The 15,574-nt window shown below is 40.0% G+C and overlaps 2 protein-coding genes across 4 annotated transcripts; one reads left to right on the top strand and one right to left on the bottom strand.

Moving 5' to 3' along the window:
* Nucleotides 1–158: 158 nt before the first annotated feature.
* On the bottom strand, nucleotides 159–9,043 carry rnf169 (ring finger protein 169). Of its 2 annotated transcripts, XR_002664934.1 has the most exons (7): nucleotides 8,658–9,043; nucleotides 6,622–6,692; nucleotides 5,561–5,647; nucleotides 5,342–5,442; nucleotides 5,024–5,114; nucleotides 3,256–4,452; nucleotides 159–2,353 (listed from the first exon to the last, which is right to left on the bottom strand). XR_002664934.1 is itself a non-coding variant. In XM_022738458.1 (6 exons), the coding sequence occupies exons 1-6, from the start codon at nucleotides 8,971–8,973 to the stop codon at nucleotides 3,325–3,327; spliced, it is 1,794 nt and encodes a 597-aa protein (XP_022594179.1). In that variant the 5' UTR covers nucleotides 8,974–9,043; the 3' UTR covers nucleotides 159–3,324. The 2 variants fall into 2 exon arrangements, 1 of the variants encoding a protein (XP_022594179.1); XM_022738458.1 differs by having other exon boundaries at nucleotides 159–4,452.
* An 836-nt stretch (nucleotides 9,044–9,879) lies between these two features.
* Nucleotides 9,880–12,682, top strand: lipt2 (lipoyl(octanoyl) transferase 2). Of its 2 annotated transcripts, none has more exons than XM_022738474.1 (4): nucleotides 9,880–9,948; nucleotides 11,087–11,434; nucleotides 11,515–11,641; nucleotides 12,155–12,682. In XM_022738474.1, exons 2-4 carry the CDS (start codon nucleotides 11,126–11,128, stop codon nucleotides 12,412–12,414), a joined length of 696 nt encoding a protein of 231 aa, XP_022594195.1. In that variant the 5' UTR covers nucleotides 9,880–9,948; nucleotides 11,087–11,125; the 3' UTR covers nucleotides 12,415–12,682. The 2 variants fall into 2 exon arrangements, with proteins under 2 accessions (XP_022594195.1, XP_022594196.1); XM_022738475.1 differs by having other exon boundaries at nucleotides 9,881–9,948; nucleotides 11,120–11,434.
* The last annotated feature ends 2,892 nt before the right edge of the window (nucleotides 12,683–15,574 follow it).

Below are 15,574 nucleotides of genomic sequence, written 5' to 3'. Positions count from 1 at the left end.
GATCTGATTAGCATCTTTATACCTGCCCAGTTCACCTGTGTCGAAAGCATGTGCATTTGTTATGTTTCTCCACTCATATATACAGGTTTCTACTTGAATTTGTCTGTGACACTCGCACACACAGAGATGTTACAGAGGACAGGACACAGTTTTCTCAGGTCTTTTACTTTTTCTTGTTTCCCAGCAGTCGCAGCTCTCTTCCTCTTCTCATACAAAACTACTGAATCACTAATATAAACTATTAACATTGTCCATCAGACAGTCTCTGGTCATTTGGCACTCAGCATTAAACCACCCCCACCCCCACCTGAACAATCTGCTGTCAGACTGCATTAAATGAAGGATGAAAGCTTTAGTACAACCTTATAAAATGTGCATATCAGTGTTGTAGAGAGTAAAGCTTGTGTGGCATCAGTAAAAAAAAAAGCCCTTCAGCTCCGTCACAAATACGGCACAGTCTGAACAGAGACTCTCTAACACCTCACACTCTCTAAGTGATTCAAAATAAAACTGTGTTCACTCACTCAGAAACATGTGGCAGCTGAGAGGAAATAAACTGGGACAAATCATTTAAGAAACCCACGACTCAACTGATGATTATATCACTGACAGAAACTATCAGTTCATGGCTGCCTGAAGGAGAGAAATGAATCCAAACCCTGGAAAATCCTCACCAGGAATGTGAAGAAATAATGATCTGCAGGTGACAGGTACAAGCCGTATTCACATTACAGTGTAACAACAGTGAAGGATATTCACTGGTGGAATGCAGCTCATCACATTTAGATACATAGAATTTACAGATACTAATTTTTATATTGTATGCCATTTAATGCATCTACTTCCCTAATAAATCTAAAATCTTGAAGAAGGCTGGCGTCAGAACTCATAATAAAATAATGCTTTCCTATTGTTTCTTTAATGAAGTAAAAATGGACACAACACAGGAGGAGTTCCTGCACTGACATATCTACTGAGTTATACATTATAAATTGACCAATGCTTCTGTTGTCAAACACTAAACAAACAGCTTCACCTCTTTATTAACTCTTTTTTATTCAAAATAAATTAACTTTAGCCTATTAGCATTAGCACATCTCACTAGAATGCAATTTTCGGTGTAGCCGCTTTTATTCTATTTTTACAGCACAAATTTTTGGTTGCTGTTTGGTGACTGTTTGGTGTCTAAATGAGAGTCACAAATCTTTAGTAAATAATCCCCAATATTAGAGCTACAACAATTAGTCACTTAATTGATTGACAATAAAATAACCAGAAACTATTTAGACAATTAATTAAGTCATTTATACAAAAAATCCTGCTGTTTACAGCCTCTCAGATCCATTTGCTGTACATTTAATATTTTGGGGTTTTTGATGCTGGTTGGACAACAAGAGATTTTATGGACAGGATGATTTAATTTCAGCCCTACTCTTTTTTTTTTACTTTATTGATAAACCTAGGTAGCAGTTCAGGTAATAACCACAAACTCTGGTTTAGTTGCATCTGATGGTCTTGGTACCTGATTTGAGCTAATGTTAGCGTCAAGGCTCTTAATCCAGGAGGTACTAATCCAGAACCTTTCAGGTTAAAATCAATGATAAAATGTACTGAGACTCTCCATCAAACAAATAATGTGAATATGGCTTGTGTCTTTACACCCTGACACTGATCCCTCCGTCTCTTGTACTCTTTCAGCTGTGTTCTTTAATCATGACCCTTAAAACCAACAGCACTCATCCAGTCACATGACCATTCTCTCCTGGAGAGTAACGAGGCAAACAACAGTCTCCTGATCCAGAGTGTTCAGGTCTATTGTGGTGTTCGGGTAGTACTCCCTTCAGATAAATTCAGTTTACTTCTCCTACAGTTGGGTCTACACTCAAGTACCCATGAGCCTCAGCGGTCTTGGAGAAACCTCCATCCACAGCTTTAAAATTTTGGGGGTCGATACCCAGAGAACAAAGAAAGGTCTGACAAATGTTCAGACTGGAAGACCGGCAGAGATGGACCAGTAGCCGTACTGGGAGGAGTTTATGTATCTGATGATTTTTATAGCAGAAATGTTCCATCATCCTTGGTTCCTCAGGTGTTGATTTATGCAGAAACATGAATCCCAGGTGAAAAAGGTTCACGTTGGAAGCAGGAAAAGGCCTCGTCAGTTATCAGACAACGTTTAAAATCACCACACTATGGGAACCATACCAGGTCCATGTTTAGAACCTAACTGTCCGGCTGGTTCTGTTTCCTCCTACAGTCCAAACACATGAAGATCAGTTGAACTTTCAACTCCTCACAGGAATCAACACATATGGTATAAATGTATCTGCAGTGTCCAGGAGCTGTGATGAACCTGTCAGTAATAAAAATAAAGCACATGATGACATCAGAATTTCTGGACACATTTTGAGGATAAAACTGATTCTTCATCTAAAATCCTTTAAGATGAGGTCTACGAGGTGAACTATCACCTGAGCGACAGCCTCAGGTTCACTATGCGTCAATTATCTGCAGGTAATCTGAGGAATTTTTATGAGAAACGGCATGACTGAGGTACATGACCAGCGAAAAAACCCATCCCGCTTAATGCTTCACGTAATGTTGTGTCAAAATCTAAATGATGATCAGAAAAATAATCAAAGTATTTTAATAATTTTTAATTTTTAAGAATTTTTTCAGTCATTTAGCTCTTTTCTGCTACAGGAACCTGAATCTTGATATCTGTCATTAAAAAGGCGACAGGGAGACGATCATGTCATGTTGATGTTCTGTTGGGTACGAAGTCAGATGTTCAACTGTTTAATTATCATTTAATGTTGTTGTTATCAGCCATGTGTGTCCTCACAACTCACATCTATACACCAGTTATTGCTGCAACAACTATTTTGTTAAAATGAATATTCAAATAATAAATAAATCAAACGTCCCCCTGTAGCTCAACTGACTGTTTCTTCAGTCTGATCAACAAACAGATTGATGGGTGGATGTAAAACTGATCAGTGTGTGGTTTGGTTGGACTGTTGAGATGTTTCTGAGTTCACTTTGCTCCTTTAGATCCTGTCGCTCTTTAAATAAAAACTGCCTCGCCTTTATCTCAGGAGCTCAGTTTTTGGTGATTTGCTGGTGAGAAGACGACGTCTGGAAGAAATGTACAGGAATGATTGAACCTTATCCTCAGCTGCTCCTGAAATAATGTCTGCTGCTGCTGAGACGGCGGTCTTGTAAAAACATTCATACTGTTCATGTCACCTTCACCTTTTGGCACTTTGCATATATGAACCTCTTCCTCTCCGCCTTTGTGCTGAGTCATTCGATGACTCCTCTCTAGTGCTTCTTGTTGATTCGTCGGGATCTCCTCAGGCCACATCTCCTGCGGTTCTGATTGGACATCCAGGACCGCAGGAAGTACTTATCGGGGCTCCTCCTGCAGTTGACAGTCTGGTTCTCCAGGTCAAACTGTCTCTGCAGCTTCAGGGCGAGCACCCGGTCCTGACGCTCCTGCTGGATCTGATGGATGTACCGCTCGTCGAAGGCCTCCTGGCCTCCTGACCGGCTTCTCTTCAGGTCAGAATCCCGATCTGAGTCCAGGTGTTTGGTCTTCTGCTTCCTCTTCTTGCCCCTCCTTGAGGTAGACTGGTTGGGGATGCTACTGTCAGACTCCTTCCTGGGACTCTGTGAGTCCTTTGGCACCAATTTACACGACTGGAAACCAGAGTTCTTAGTGTACGGGGAGAATGATTGTTTTCGACTAAACAACACTCCTCCGCTGCAGGATTCAGGAGCAGCAACCGGCGACTCAAAGTCTAAACTTGCTCTGAAAGTCGCCTCGCCGCTGTACCGGATCGCAGGGACTCGGATCTTTACCGACTGTTTCTGGAAGGCGTCCGTGTCTCCAGCTGGAGGATCGAACAGCAGCCTCCTCTTGTTGATGGACATCACTCCATCTCCTGCAGCAGACTGATAAGTCTTTGTGGCCTCCTCCCCCACGACAGTCTTGTGATGGAGTTCCATGACTGGGCTCGTCAGCGTGGCCTTGGAGTTCACTTTGAGGCTCTGGCGATCCAGCTCAATCTGCTTCCATTTCTGCAGCACAGCAGGACTGGCCTCGTAGGTGGTAGCCTTCTGCAGGCCACGGGTCAGATTCCGGGGCGTGGACTTGACGATGGTGGGCTCCATCAGACGGCCGTCCGGTAGTCGTTTGGGCGGGGTACACGGCGAGCAGACGATGGGTTTGAAGTGGTTGAGCTCCTCTGAGATACTGTCGTTGCTCTCGGGGCTGATGGAGCGCTCGGGGCGGGGCGGAGGGAGGACCACGGGCATCAGTGACGACGATGATGTGACCACAGCCCGCCAGGTGAGCCTCCGATCAGGAGCGGTGATCGGAGCTGAGACCGAGCGACTGTTCTCAGAGGAGAGGAGGATTCCTGCTGTGTAGCTGTGACTGATACCAACCTGACAGAGAGTGACAGAAACTGTTTAAAACACAAGAACAGAGAGAGAGGAGCTTCTCAGGTGTTCAGACAGAACACAGTACCTGGATCTGAACTTCCCAAGAAGACTAGATATAAATCTTTTCTCTTTCTTTTTTGGGGGGTGAATGTTGTTGATGCAATCACATACAAGGCAATGGAGAGATTAATATAGATGAACTTGGCAGAAACAGGTATCACCTGCATATCAGTCTTCCGGGTGCAACAATCACATATTGAATCATTAGACACGATTATAAAAGGCTTTTAAACCTTTAAAACTTTGACAAAGCAGTGGGCTTTGACTTCTTTAACTTTCTTTTTGTCGATTTTGACATTGTGATTGCCTTCTGATGCATGGACTACGCTGTTTGGGGCGAATAAAGTGTACACTGTGTGAATAAGATCAGGTGAAAGTTTGCCGTCTGTCTGAACACCTTTGGACAGGTGACAGGGGCAGAGACGTGAATACAGAATAAAGAACATTAGGGGTGTGAACTTGGGTCCAAAAATGATTCTGTACATGTAGAACCATGTTGGTTTTGGTGTCATACCCGGTCCATCATGGCCGGCTGAGTGGTGACCTTCCGTTTCCCTCCACTGTCCTCAACTGGGTCAGTGCAGCTTTGACTCCTCTGAGAACCACTGAAGAAGAGGAACACAGGTCACAGCAATGAGACGACTGTTTCTACAGCAGCCTGTTAAAGCCTCAACATCGGAATGGAAAATGTTTGACTTTAGCGGCCCCCAGTGTTCGTATCAAAACAGACAGATGTCCAGCTGCTGATGCACATGCTTGTTGCGGGTGTTTGATTGACTGATAATAGTAAAATATTGATTTAAAACAATGATGATGAAGCAATTTCTCTCACCCAGTGACAGACGATGAGTTTTTGGTTTTCCTGATGAAGGCGGAGATGTTTCTGATTCTTCTGCTGATCGGCTCCTCGTTCTCTGAGTCTGACAGAACTCCCTGAGAAAAACAGTGATTTTAATAAAACACCTGAGTCAATGCAGAAGAGTGACGGACACACTGAGCTGGACGTTAAATATGCAGACTGCACAGTACATGATGGAACTATCAGACTCACAATCTCTTCATCACGTCGCACTGATTCGTCTTTACAGATCAGAGTGTTCCTTCTCCTGAGCTCCTCTCTGTCCTCAGACAACAACAGCTGAAACACAACAGTCAGAAACAAAAGTACAGTTTTATAGACTAAATGGACCAAACATCATCACAAATTCATCCTGTTCCTACATGAACACAACCAGATAAAAACATTGAAGCTGGTTGTTGTTGTCCAGGCTCTTTTTTTAAAAAGAGAAGTCAACCTCTCAGTAGTTGTTATATCGAGTAATGGTCCATTTAGTCCACATTTATTAAAACACGGTAAAACATACAGTTATTTATATAAACAGTGTTTTAATTAACACGGCACCAATTTGTGCAAATACACTTTGAACTTGTTATATGAGCTATAACTTAAGTCAAGGCTGTGGTGATATAAAAAATATACTTTTTCAAGATGAAATTTTGACTTAAGAAAAATGAATTGTTAAGCTTTACAACTAAATAAAAGCTAAAGCCAGCCCAGATGTTTCATAATACAACACAGAATGAAGGTTAACAGCTGTTTCACTATCACACCTGTGGCTAAGTACTGAAGTATAACAGTAGGGACAAAGTAATTTACCAAGTGCATTATTATTATTATTATTGTTCTATACTGACAGAAATTAGATTATCAATTTATAATCATGAATAATCACATTCTGTCAGTATAGAACAATAATGCTTTATAAACAGAATTGATGGATGGATGGATGGATGGATGGATGATTAATTTGATGTTTACATAAATTATGTCAGAGTTGTGGAAACTGGTGCAGAGATTTTAGTTTTTAAGAAAACCACAAGCATAAACATGATATTACAACATTAGTTTACAGCAGGCTCCAGGAATATTGAAGACCTTTGTAAAAGACATTTATTATCTTCTAAGACTTTTATTGAGGAAACTGAGACCTAGATTTTTTCAGAGTAATCTGTCAATCCAATGCTTCCTCTGCTATGAAGCTAATAACCTGTGGTTTGTAGTTCAGTGTTGTTCAGGGATTATCTGCTCCTTTAACTATCTCTCTGACTCACCTTGTGTTTTCCACTCTGCCCTGATGAAATCTCTGCAGACTTTGGGATGAGAGCAGGAGAGATGAAGAACTCTGAAGAGACAGAACAGAGGAACCACATCATGACACAATATGAGATAAGAACATGACAACATCAGACTGACACTGACCAGAGATGATCACAAACACACACCACAAGCTTCATTTTGAAAGCTACACAATAAAAAATCACTTTAAATTAAAATGCTTCTAAAATAGAAAATACATGCTAAAAATTCATTTTAAACAATCTATCTTAAAATGTGATTATTTAAATGATCACCGGAACAAATTAATTTAAATGAACCCTGAAGAATATAAATCTTTTTATTGCATTGCACTAAAGAAGTTAAACTATCTGATCAGAGAATAATCCACCAAAATTACTGATCACATTTAAAAAAAAACCAAATAGCTGAGAAATAACACTGGCGAAGAAATAATAAAGACAAAACTGTCAAAATAAGGTTGAAACTTTGATAATTTAAGTAGATATTTTCATTTTTAATTAATCTGCCTGTAATTCTCTTGAGTAAATGATTGATTTTTTAGCTATAAAATGTCAGAAAATAGCTTGAAATGCACATTATATTTTATCAGAGCCAAACATTACTCATTCAACTGTTTTATCCAACCAACAGTACAACACCTGAAATATTCAGCTCTGTCAGATGAGACACAGAGAGGCATCAAATCCTCACAAGGAAGGAAGTGGAACCAGCTGATATCCGAGACAATTTTACTAAAAAAACAAATTAACTGATTATTCAATTGACAGAGTGGTTTCAGATAAATTTTCTGTTGATGTTGTTTTGGTTTTCAGCTGATTGATTCATTGATTTAATCGCTGCAGTTCAATAGAAGACGATATTTCATGTTTCATGTCCTGAGCCCACACTTATGTTGACTCTGTATAGTTCTCACAGTACAGGGGAAACAACAGGGTGTTTCTAATATTTTGTCCACCACCTTCACAAACACTGAGGTGTCAGAATATTAGAGGCACTTCTCAGTATAATACTGTCCAACACAATACCACCAATGAATATGAGTTCAGTAGTAAACATTAGTTAACATGTCTGACAGTGCCAACAAAGCACTGAAATGAGCAATATAAACTTAAAGGTAGAACTAATGAAGGAACTGTTGTATTAGACTGAATCAAACCTCACTGACTATGAGAGCAAGCATAAACTGTGCTATTATAAACAGGAAACCTAACAGTGCTTCATTCATGGATTTCAGGGAAAATAATCTTGAGTATTTTTTCTTTGCTGATTGAGTTTCAAAAACAGAATAAAAACACTGGATTAAACAATGACAAAGAAGATTTTATCAGACCTGAACACAGTGTTCATTTTAATATAAATATCTGAAGTGACAGAAAGTAATGGTAATAATAATAGTGATGAAGGAGACAGAGATAACCAGATACTGACACTGTAGTAAACCAGCTCCTCCTACAGCTGTACAAGTCTGGACAAGTCCACCAACACCAGACCTAATTACAAATCTAATCAAACACTATAAAACAAGTCTTTTTCTAATTGCTGTCTGCAGATTTAAAATATTTCTATGAATGAAACAGATTAAAATCATTCTTGTCATTGTTTACGGGAGCCTCAGGTCTAGTTACCTGATCATCTCATTGATCTCTGACTGAGTTCACCGGAGGTCAGTGTCTGCTTCGGGCAGATTCATACAAAACTCCTTAAGAATAAATAATATTTCACTTCTGCCTTTAAAGTGTTTAAGAATAAAACTCGTATTAACAGCAGTACACAAACTCAGTCATGTTATTCTGTGAGACCTGAATCAGGGTCACTTTTACAGTCAGACATTAATGAACTCTTCAGGCCTCCTGCAGATTAAACTAAACTTGTGATGAAGTTACATCGAAAGCTGTTAAACTTAGGTTGTTTCGATGTTTTTCTAGCGTTTGATTTGTAAAACAAACACCAAGCGGCGGGGCTGATACAGCGGAACGTGAGTTGTAGTTTGCACGGTAAACACACCAACCTCTCCGGCTGTCGCAGTCCCTCCTTCCCGCCCTACTGCTACTGCTCTCGGGGTCACTCCTCCTACGGACCCGCTCCTCGCTGCCGGAGTGTTTCCAAGCCAGGCAGAGCGGACAGGCCGGGTGTCCGCAGGGCGGACTGCCACCGGTCTGAGCCTCCACGCATGCCGCGCACTTGGTCACTTCATCCTCTGGCGGGCTGGACCCAGACCCTGACCCGGACCCGCACCGTGCTCCGAGGCCGGAACCGGATCGGGACCTGCCGGCAACGGCGCTGGCCAGTCTGCCAAGCCGTTCGGCGGACCCTGCGGTCGCCATCTTCCCTGTTGAGTCTTCTCTCTCCGGTCCGCTCTCAAAGCAAACCCCGCCCTGCCGCCGCCGGAACAGCACGAGCACAGAGTGGACGCGCGTGCAGCCCGCCAACCTAGGAGCTGGAACACGGCGCGAGCCTGCTCTGGGTTAAACTTCAAAATAAAATTACAGATATATTGGTTTATCTTATTATCATATCTTATGACAAATACAATGCAATTTAAAATTCTTGAATACATAGACTGAACATAAAGATCAAGTATTATCTCAGGAAAAAATACGTTCGTTATTATAGGCTCCCTAAATGAGGTAAGATTTTCACAACAAACTATTGAAGAAGCAGTAGTAGATTTTAAACGGTTTCATACTTGTTAAAACATAGGTTTAAATGCCCTGATGTTATTTACTCATTTATTGGCTAATAATTCCCCGACCAAGAACCTAACAAATTCATCAATTTCGTCACAACTCGTCTTTTTTAACATGCATCCATAACATGCATAATTTTCAGTTTTCACTTCCTCTCAGGAAGATAAACACTTAAAAAAAAAAAACCTACACAACCATTATTTTGTACCTATAATGGTTTTACATTTTTATGTATGAGATTATAAATATAAACTCATGTTTTTAGGAACTGTTTTTTTCTGCATGTAAGCTACAGTATAACCAAATGAAAGAAAAAGAAAAACTCCATTGAATACATAGTCATGAAATTTAATTTAAATAAATAACCCTTAAAAATCACATCAGTTAAAATATAATACGAAACAAAGTGTCAGGTAACAATGTGGTTAAGGGGACTACTTAAAATAAATTATCATTCAGGAATAAAATAAACAATTGAAGTTTTATTGTGAAAGGTTTTATTTTTTGACCGGCGCAACCCGGAAATAGACACCGATTTGACCGTGGAAGGAGAAGGTAATAACAATAATGGTAGCGCACTGTTTCTGAGAGGCGAACTGTGAAGTAAAAGAGGTAAATAAAGTCGGAAATGAAACTGATTTAAACTGGTTTTAAACGAATTTGACGGATTTATGTTGAAACTTTGGTGCCACTAAAGCAGTTGTGTTAAATCTGTGTCATTGAGGTTAAACTGCTGCAGTTCAATGTCAGTTTTTTTCTTTTCCATAGAAGGTACACTGTATACTAATTTATATCAATTTACATTTACATTTACTCTGTGGTGAAAACCAAACAGGACATATATATGAAACTGATTTATCCTTAGCATCCTCTACAACTTTGTCAATTTACCCTAATGATTTAATGAAGGCATTTTTAAGGGATTTGAAGGGAATAATTCATGAATAGATTTGGAATATACTAATTTACTACCAGTATTTAGGTGTTTTTAATGAAGTATCTGCAAGACATACAGCAGTTGTTAAGGAGTAAAACTCTATTAAAGTTGACCAAATAACATGAAAACCCTCACTTCTTTGATCAGTTTTTCAGTTAGTCAAGTTGTGTTTTCTTTTAACCCCTTAATATAATTTTATACACATCACAATCCATTGATTTAACCCCAAATCTTTGGTGAATCCAGCTGAAGAAATTAAATCCATTTTCAGTTACAAATAAAGGGATATCTGTGATGCTGCTTTGTAAATTATAAGGTTTTTAAACAACCTTGGAGAGAAACCCTTAATGTATAATAAACCATTAATTACCTCAATTTTTTTTTTTTGAAGCTCTGATTATGCAACATACTTAAAAATCTAAAGGTCTTTTTATGGCACAAATTAAGGGGTATCTGTAATTTTATATTGTAAAGTTTATAGGATTTTACCCCTTAAAAAAAACTTTTAGCAATCTCTTCAAATATTCCAGTCCATGAATGTGTCGATTAATTTGTCCTATATCTCATAAACCTGTTAAATATCTAAGGATCCCTTAAAATAATTCAGAACCCTAATGAAACGTAAACTAAACTAGAAACACCAAAGAAAAGCAGTAAGATTAAGGTAGTTGTTGAGACTTGTTGTGGACAGGGACCAGCTGCCCAAACTTTAGACTTCTAACATTACGTTAACTCCTGATAAGTCAACACAAAACTTCCTGAGGACAATAAAAACATGTTAACACACCTGATTTAACTGTGTGTTATTGTCAGGGCATTGTTCAATGGTTCCTGATCTGGTTCCAGTCCTAGATGCAGGGTGTCAGGCCAGTGGTGGAGGTGGTCCGTCTTGGCCTGGTCACCTATCAGGAGGCTCTGCGGCTGCAACAGGTCTACGTGAACAGGCACCAGTCTGGTCCAGCTCATGCTCTGCTGCTGTGTCAGCACCCACCAGTCTACACAACCGGGATCCGGCACAAACCCTACCCCACCCCCATGCTAGACCGACTCTGCCTGCTTGGGGCCGACATCCATCGAACCAACCGAGGAGGACTCATCACATTCCATGGGCCAGGACAGCTGGTCTGCTACCCGGTCCTGAACCTGGGCAGCTTCAAGAAGGTCTGAGCTGATTTCTTTTTGAAGTTTTAGATAGTTTAATGTAACTAGACGTATTTTTAATCTTTGTTCTGTTCTCTCAGAGTGTTCGTTGGTACGTCTGCAAGCTGGAGAAAACCATCATCTCGGTCTGCAGCAGGTTTGGTATAGAAGCGTCCACATCACCTCACACTGGAGTTTGGGTCGGAGACAACAAAATCTGTGCCATTGGTATGACAACACAACTGTATTCCTCTCTAGCTCCTCTCAGACCTGCACGATTGTCAGTTGACCTCAAACATTTCTGCTTCATCACAAGTCTCAACTGAAATTAACTGAAAACAATTCCCTGTGGGGATCATTAAAGATATTCTGACTCTGAATGAATAATCTGAAGTCAGATTAACAGAGAGACACCAACAGCACAAACTGCAGAGTGAGTCTGACCTGTAAAATCACTATAATTCATGTAATATTTCAACCTTAATCTCATATGTACAAAGAAAAGAAACTCAGTTTATTAACCTGCGAAACACTGAAGAGACCATTTGAAGTTGTTGAACCTCGGATCGAGACAAGTACAGGATTCTTTGTCATCAGTCACGTGACTCTCAGAAAACTGATTCAAGCAATGATACGAAGCTGAAACTGTGGAAACTGTCGTATGTACTCAACACAAGCTTTGGAGCCTCTGCATCATATGTAACTTCACTAGTATGAACGTTGTTTCCTTGTGATTTTCAGGGATCCACTGTGGACGATACATCACGTCTCATGGTCTGGCTCTGAACTGTAACACTGACATGTCGTGGTTCAGCCACATCGTACCGTGTGGCATTGAAGGTAAAGGAGTGACGTCGCTGAGTGCTGAGCTGCAGAGAGACATAAGCGTGGAGGAAACCATCCCTCACCTCCTGGACGCCTTCAGAGAGCATTTCAGCTGTCAGCTGACTGATGGACAAACACCTGAAACTGAGAAGGACAACAGAGGATCATCAGCGTAGAAACTGACCTGAAGGACTTCCTATAATTGATATGATAAACTGGTTGTTGTAATATTTTCATCAGTTTAATATCTGTGTCTTCAGCACAGAAAGATGTCAAGAGTGTGTATTACAAAGAATTTGCACCTTGACATGTCCTTAATTTTCCATTTAATGTTCTGATTCAGGGTTGGCTTTGTAACTTGGCAAATATTGCAGTGCTGAGTCCATATTTAGAGTTGATTGATTATTGAATAATTATTGGGTGCTAATAAATGGCTTTTGATGAGTTCTTTGCATTCATTTAATTGGTTTTTAAGGAGTAAATAGTTGTTGAATTTTCACCTTAATAAAAAAGACTAAGGCTGTTTAATATAAAATGGATGAAAATGAAGGGGCTTTTGTGTCATTTAAAAGTTAATATTTTTTACCCCTTAAAACACCCCTCAGTTGTACTGTTAAACTCAAAATAAAAATACTTTACAGTCCATTTATAATATCATAACCACCCCCTTAAATTTCCTCTAAATTGTCTTAATTTAAAGTTAAGGGAGTTTAACAGTAAAGAGAACAAATAACTGGAAGTGATACCTCTCCTTACATGTGATATCAGAACAGCTGTGTGTCTCAAAGGATCTGATGCCTGTGTCATTAACATGTAATTTACTGCCCACCTGTGGCAGGCCATTGACTCTGGAAGCTAGCTAGTTTGACCCAAAGTATGTTCCTGAACAGCTGTTGCTTCATTTTCTGACATCTTCATGGGCGTGACTGTGTCCTGTTGATAAAGGTTGGGCTTGTCAGAAAGGGGAGCAACTTTTCTTGAATGTTTGCACATTGTGGATAATCCTGGGACCTTTGACAGGTGACTAGCTAAAGCTAGCTACAGACAAGAGGGGGTGGCTGGTTCTTCAGCTTGGCTCACCTATCTGTTAAAGTCACAAATCACTATTACACATGACACAGTTTTTATATTCCACTGTATTAATGACATTATGAATCAACATAGCTGCTTTCATGCTCTCATTCTTCTTTATGCATCAGAACAAGCTGTAAAGAAAACATCTGATATTATCATTTTATAAAGTAGTTGTGTTTAGAGAGTGACGTGGTCATCCCATTCACAGTGTTGGTAATAACTTTTGGGGTTCCTCAGTGTTCTATTCTTGCTCCTTTATATTTTCAGTTTACATGATGATCCATGAACCATCAGAGCTGTTGGATGAACCTGTCTGGGAGTCCCAAGAGGAAAAAGTTGCTGTTGTACACTGTTACTTACAAGTCCCCATGCATTCCAGATGGCATCTTCATTATACACAACCAGGTTTTTTAAGTCAGTTTGTCTGTGCCTTCTATCAAACTCAGCTGTAACTAAGAAGAGGCACCATGTGAGCACAATGTAGACTAAGATAAGAAAACATTCAAAACTACTCCAGATCAGACTTTACGATCAAAAAGGTCATATAAATGATATGATTGTCACATAAGAATTACTTTGTATTTTCAGTAGTTGGCGCTGTGAATATAGTGTAATATTAGTATGCAGATGTCTTCAGTGTCAGACTGTCATCAAACGTGTAAAATTTGGGGAAGATTGGGCAAAGTATCACAGACTTATAACCACTTCCTATATTTCCATTATGTGGCACTATGAGTATTACTAAATATGAGCATGTAGATGTGTTCAAGGTGGGAGTCTCATCAAACCTATAAAGTTTTGGTTTGTTTGGACAATGGATGCTGGAGTTATAGCAACTTCCTGTTTCATGCCGAAGGATCGAAATTCGCTGTGCTGCCACAGGCAGGCCCCATGAAAAGTCAAAAGCTCTGCACTGTAGAATTGCACTGGTATGAAGATGACAATAAAGCAACCATGATCTTGGAATTAGACAATACCTCATGGACATAAAGCCACTTCCTGTTTCATATTTGACATGCCGCCAGAGCGACGCCTTTAAGTGAAAACTCAAAACTGACATCCATGAAGCATCAGCATATTCAACAAATTATTTTCTGACCGTTTTTTTGAGGGCCAGGTCAATTGTCTAGGAATAATAAATGAAAAAGTAAATCATAATACCACATATTGCCTAGAGGTGGTGCTATAAATACTACTAAATATGGACATATAGGTGTGTTCAGGGCAGGACTCTTATCACATATTAATATTATGGGGCCATTTGGACAATGCGTGCTGGAGTTATAGCGAGTTGAATTTTCATGGCGAAGGACCGAAATTCGCCATGCCACCACGGGCAGGCTGTTCCATGAAAAGTCACAGTTTTAACTACAGTGCAATCAAATCGTTGATCATGATTGGATCAACCTACTATGAGCAGTATATCAAAATGTAGAATATGACACTTCCTGTTTCCACAAGGGGGCACTATGGGTATCACTGAATATGAGCATATGAGTGTGTTCAGGGCGGGACTCTTATGACACAGAAAGTTTGAGGCAGCTTGGACAACTTATGCTGGAATGAGAGGGAGTTAATTTTTCATGGCGAAGGATCGAAATTCTTTACGCCATCAGGGGCGGGTCCTACAGCGAAAACTCAAAAGCTTCGCTATATAACATCACAAAGGTCTTATGATGAGGCTGACCACAGATTATGTTGATCTGATGAATTCCCTAGGAGGAGTTCGTTAAAGTACGTGACCCCAAATCGCAAAAACGGCGGAAAAATTGCAAATTGAATTCAAATGGCTGACTTCCTGTTTGGTTGAGGGTATGGGCGCAAGAGGCTTTTTTGTAAGTCTTGGCATGATACATGTGCCAACCGACTTTCGTGCATGTAGGTTAAACCAAGGGTATAGGAAAGGCCTTCTTGAAATTTTCTAGGTGGCGCTGTTGAGCCATTTTGCCACGCCTATGTGTAAGACCCATACCAGATGTAAATTTTCACCAGGCCTGACGCGTGTGTAAAGTTTCATGACTTCATTACTTTTGAATATGGGAAAGGCTGCAAAAAGGCGATTTACTTCATGGAAGGAAAATAATCAGAAGAATAAAATGCGCAATTTCAATAGAGTCCTTGCACCCTTTGGTGCTCGGGCCCTAATAATAAAACTGTCTTATTCTTGTTTTAAGGATTCTTTCAAAATAAACGATAGAGGCTTTTGTTGTAATAACAGACCGGAAGTTGAGTGTTGCCTCTTGAGAACTTGGCTGCAGTGTT

Source organism: Seriola dumerili, unplaced genomic scaffold, assembly GCF_002260705.1.
Source record: "Seriola dumerili isolate Sdu_G_001 unplaced genomic scaffold, Sdu_1.0 BDQW01000036.1, whole genome shotgun sequence".
In the NCBI taxonomy this organism is placed as follows: domain Eukaryota; kingdom Metazoa; phylum Chordata; class Actinopteri; order Carangiformes; family Carangidae; genus Seriola; species Seriola dumerili.
The sequence above is the reverse complement of the archived record's forward strand: the minus strand, read 5'-3'. Positions and strand labels throughout refer to the sequence as shown.

Coding starts and splice junctions, on each gene's coding strand:
- rnf169 (XM_022738458.1), bottom strand. CDS start 8,973: ATGGCGACCGCAGGGTCCGCCGAACGGCTTGGCAGACTGGCCAGCGCC. Junction 6,693..8,657: donor GGACTGCGACAGCCGGAGAG/GTTGGTGTGTTT, acceptor CTGTCTCTTCAG/AGTTCTTCATCTCTCCTGCT. Junction 5,443..5,560: donor TGCGACGTGATGAAGAGATT/GTGAGTCTGATA, acceptor TGTTTTTCTCAG/GGAGTTCTGTCAGACTCAGA.
- lipt2 (XM_022738474.1), top strand. CDS start 11,126: ATGCAGGGTGTCAGGCCAGTGGTGGAGGTGGTCCGTCTTGGCCTGGTC. Junction 11,435..11,514: donor ACCTGGGCAGCTTCAAGAAG/GTCTGAGCTGAT, acceptor CTGTTCTCTCAG/AGTGTTCGTTGGTACGTCTG. Junction 11,642..12,154: donor CAACAAAATCTGTGCCATTG/GTATGACAACAC, acceptor TGTGATTTTCAG/GGATCCACTGTGGACGATAC.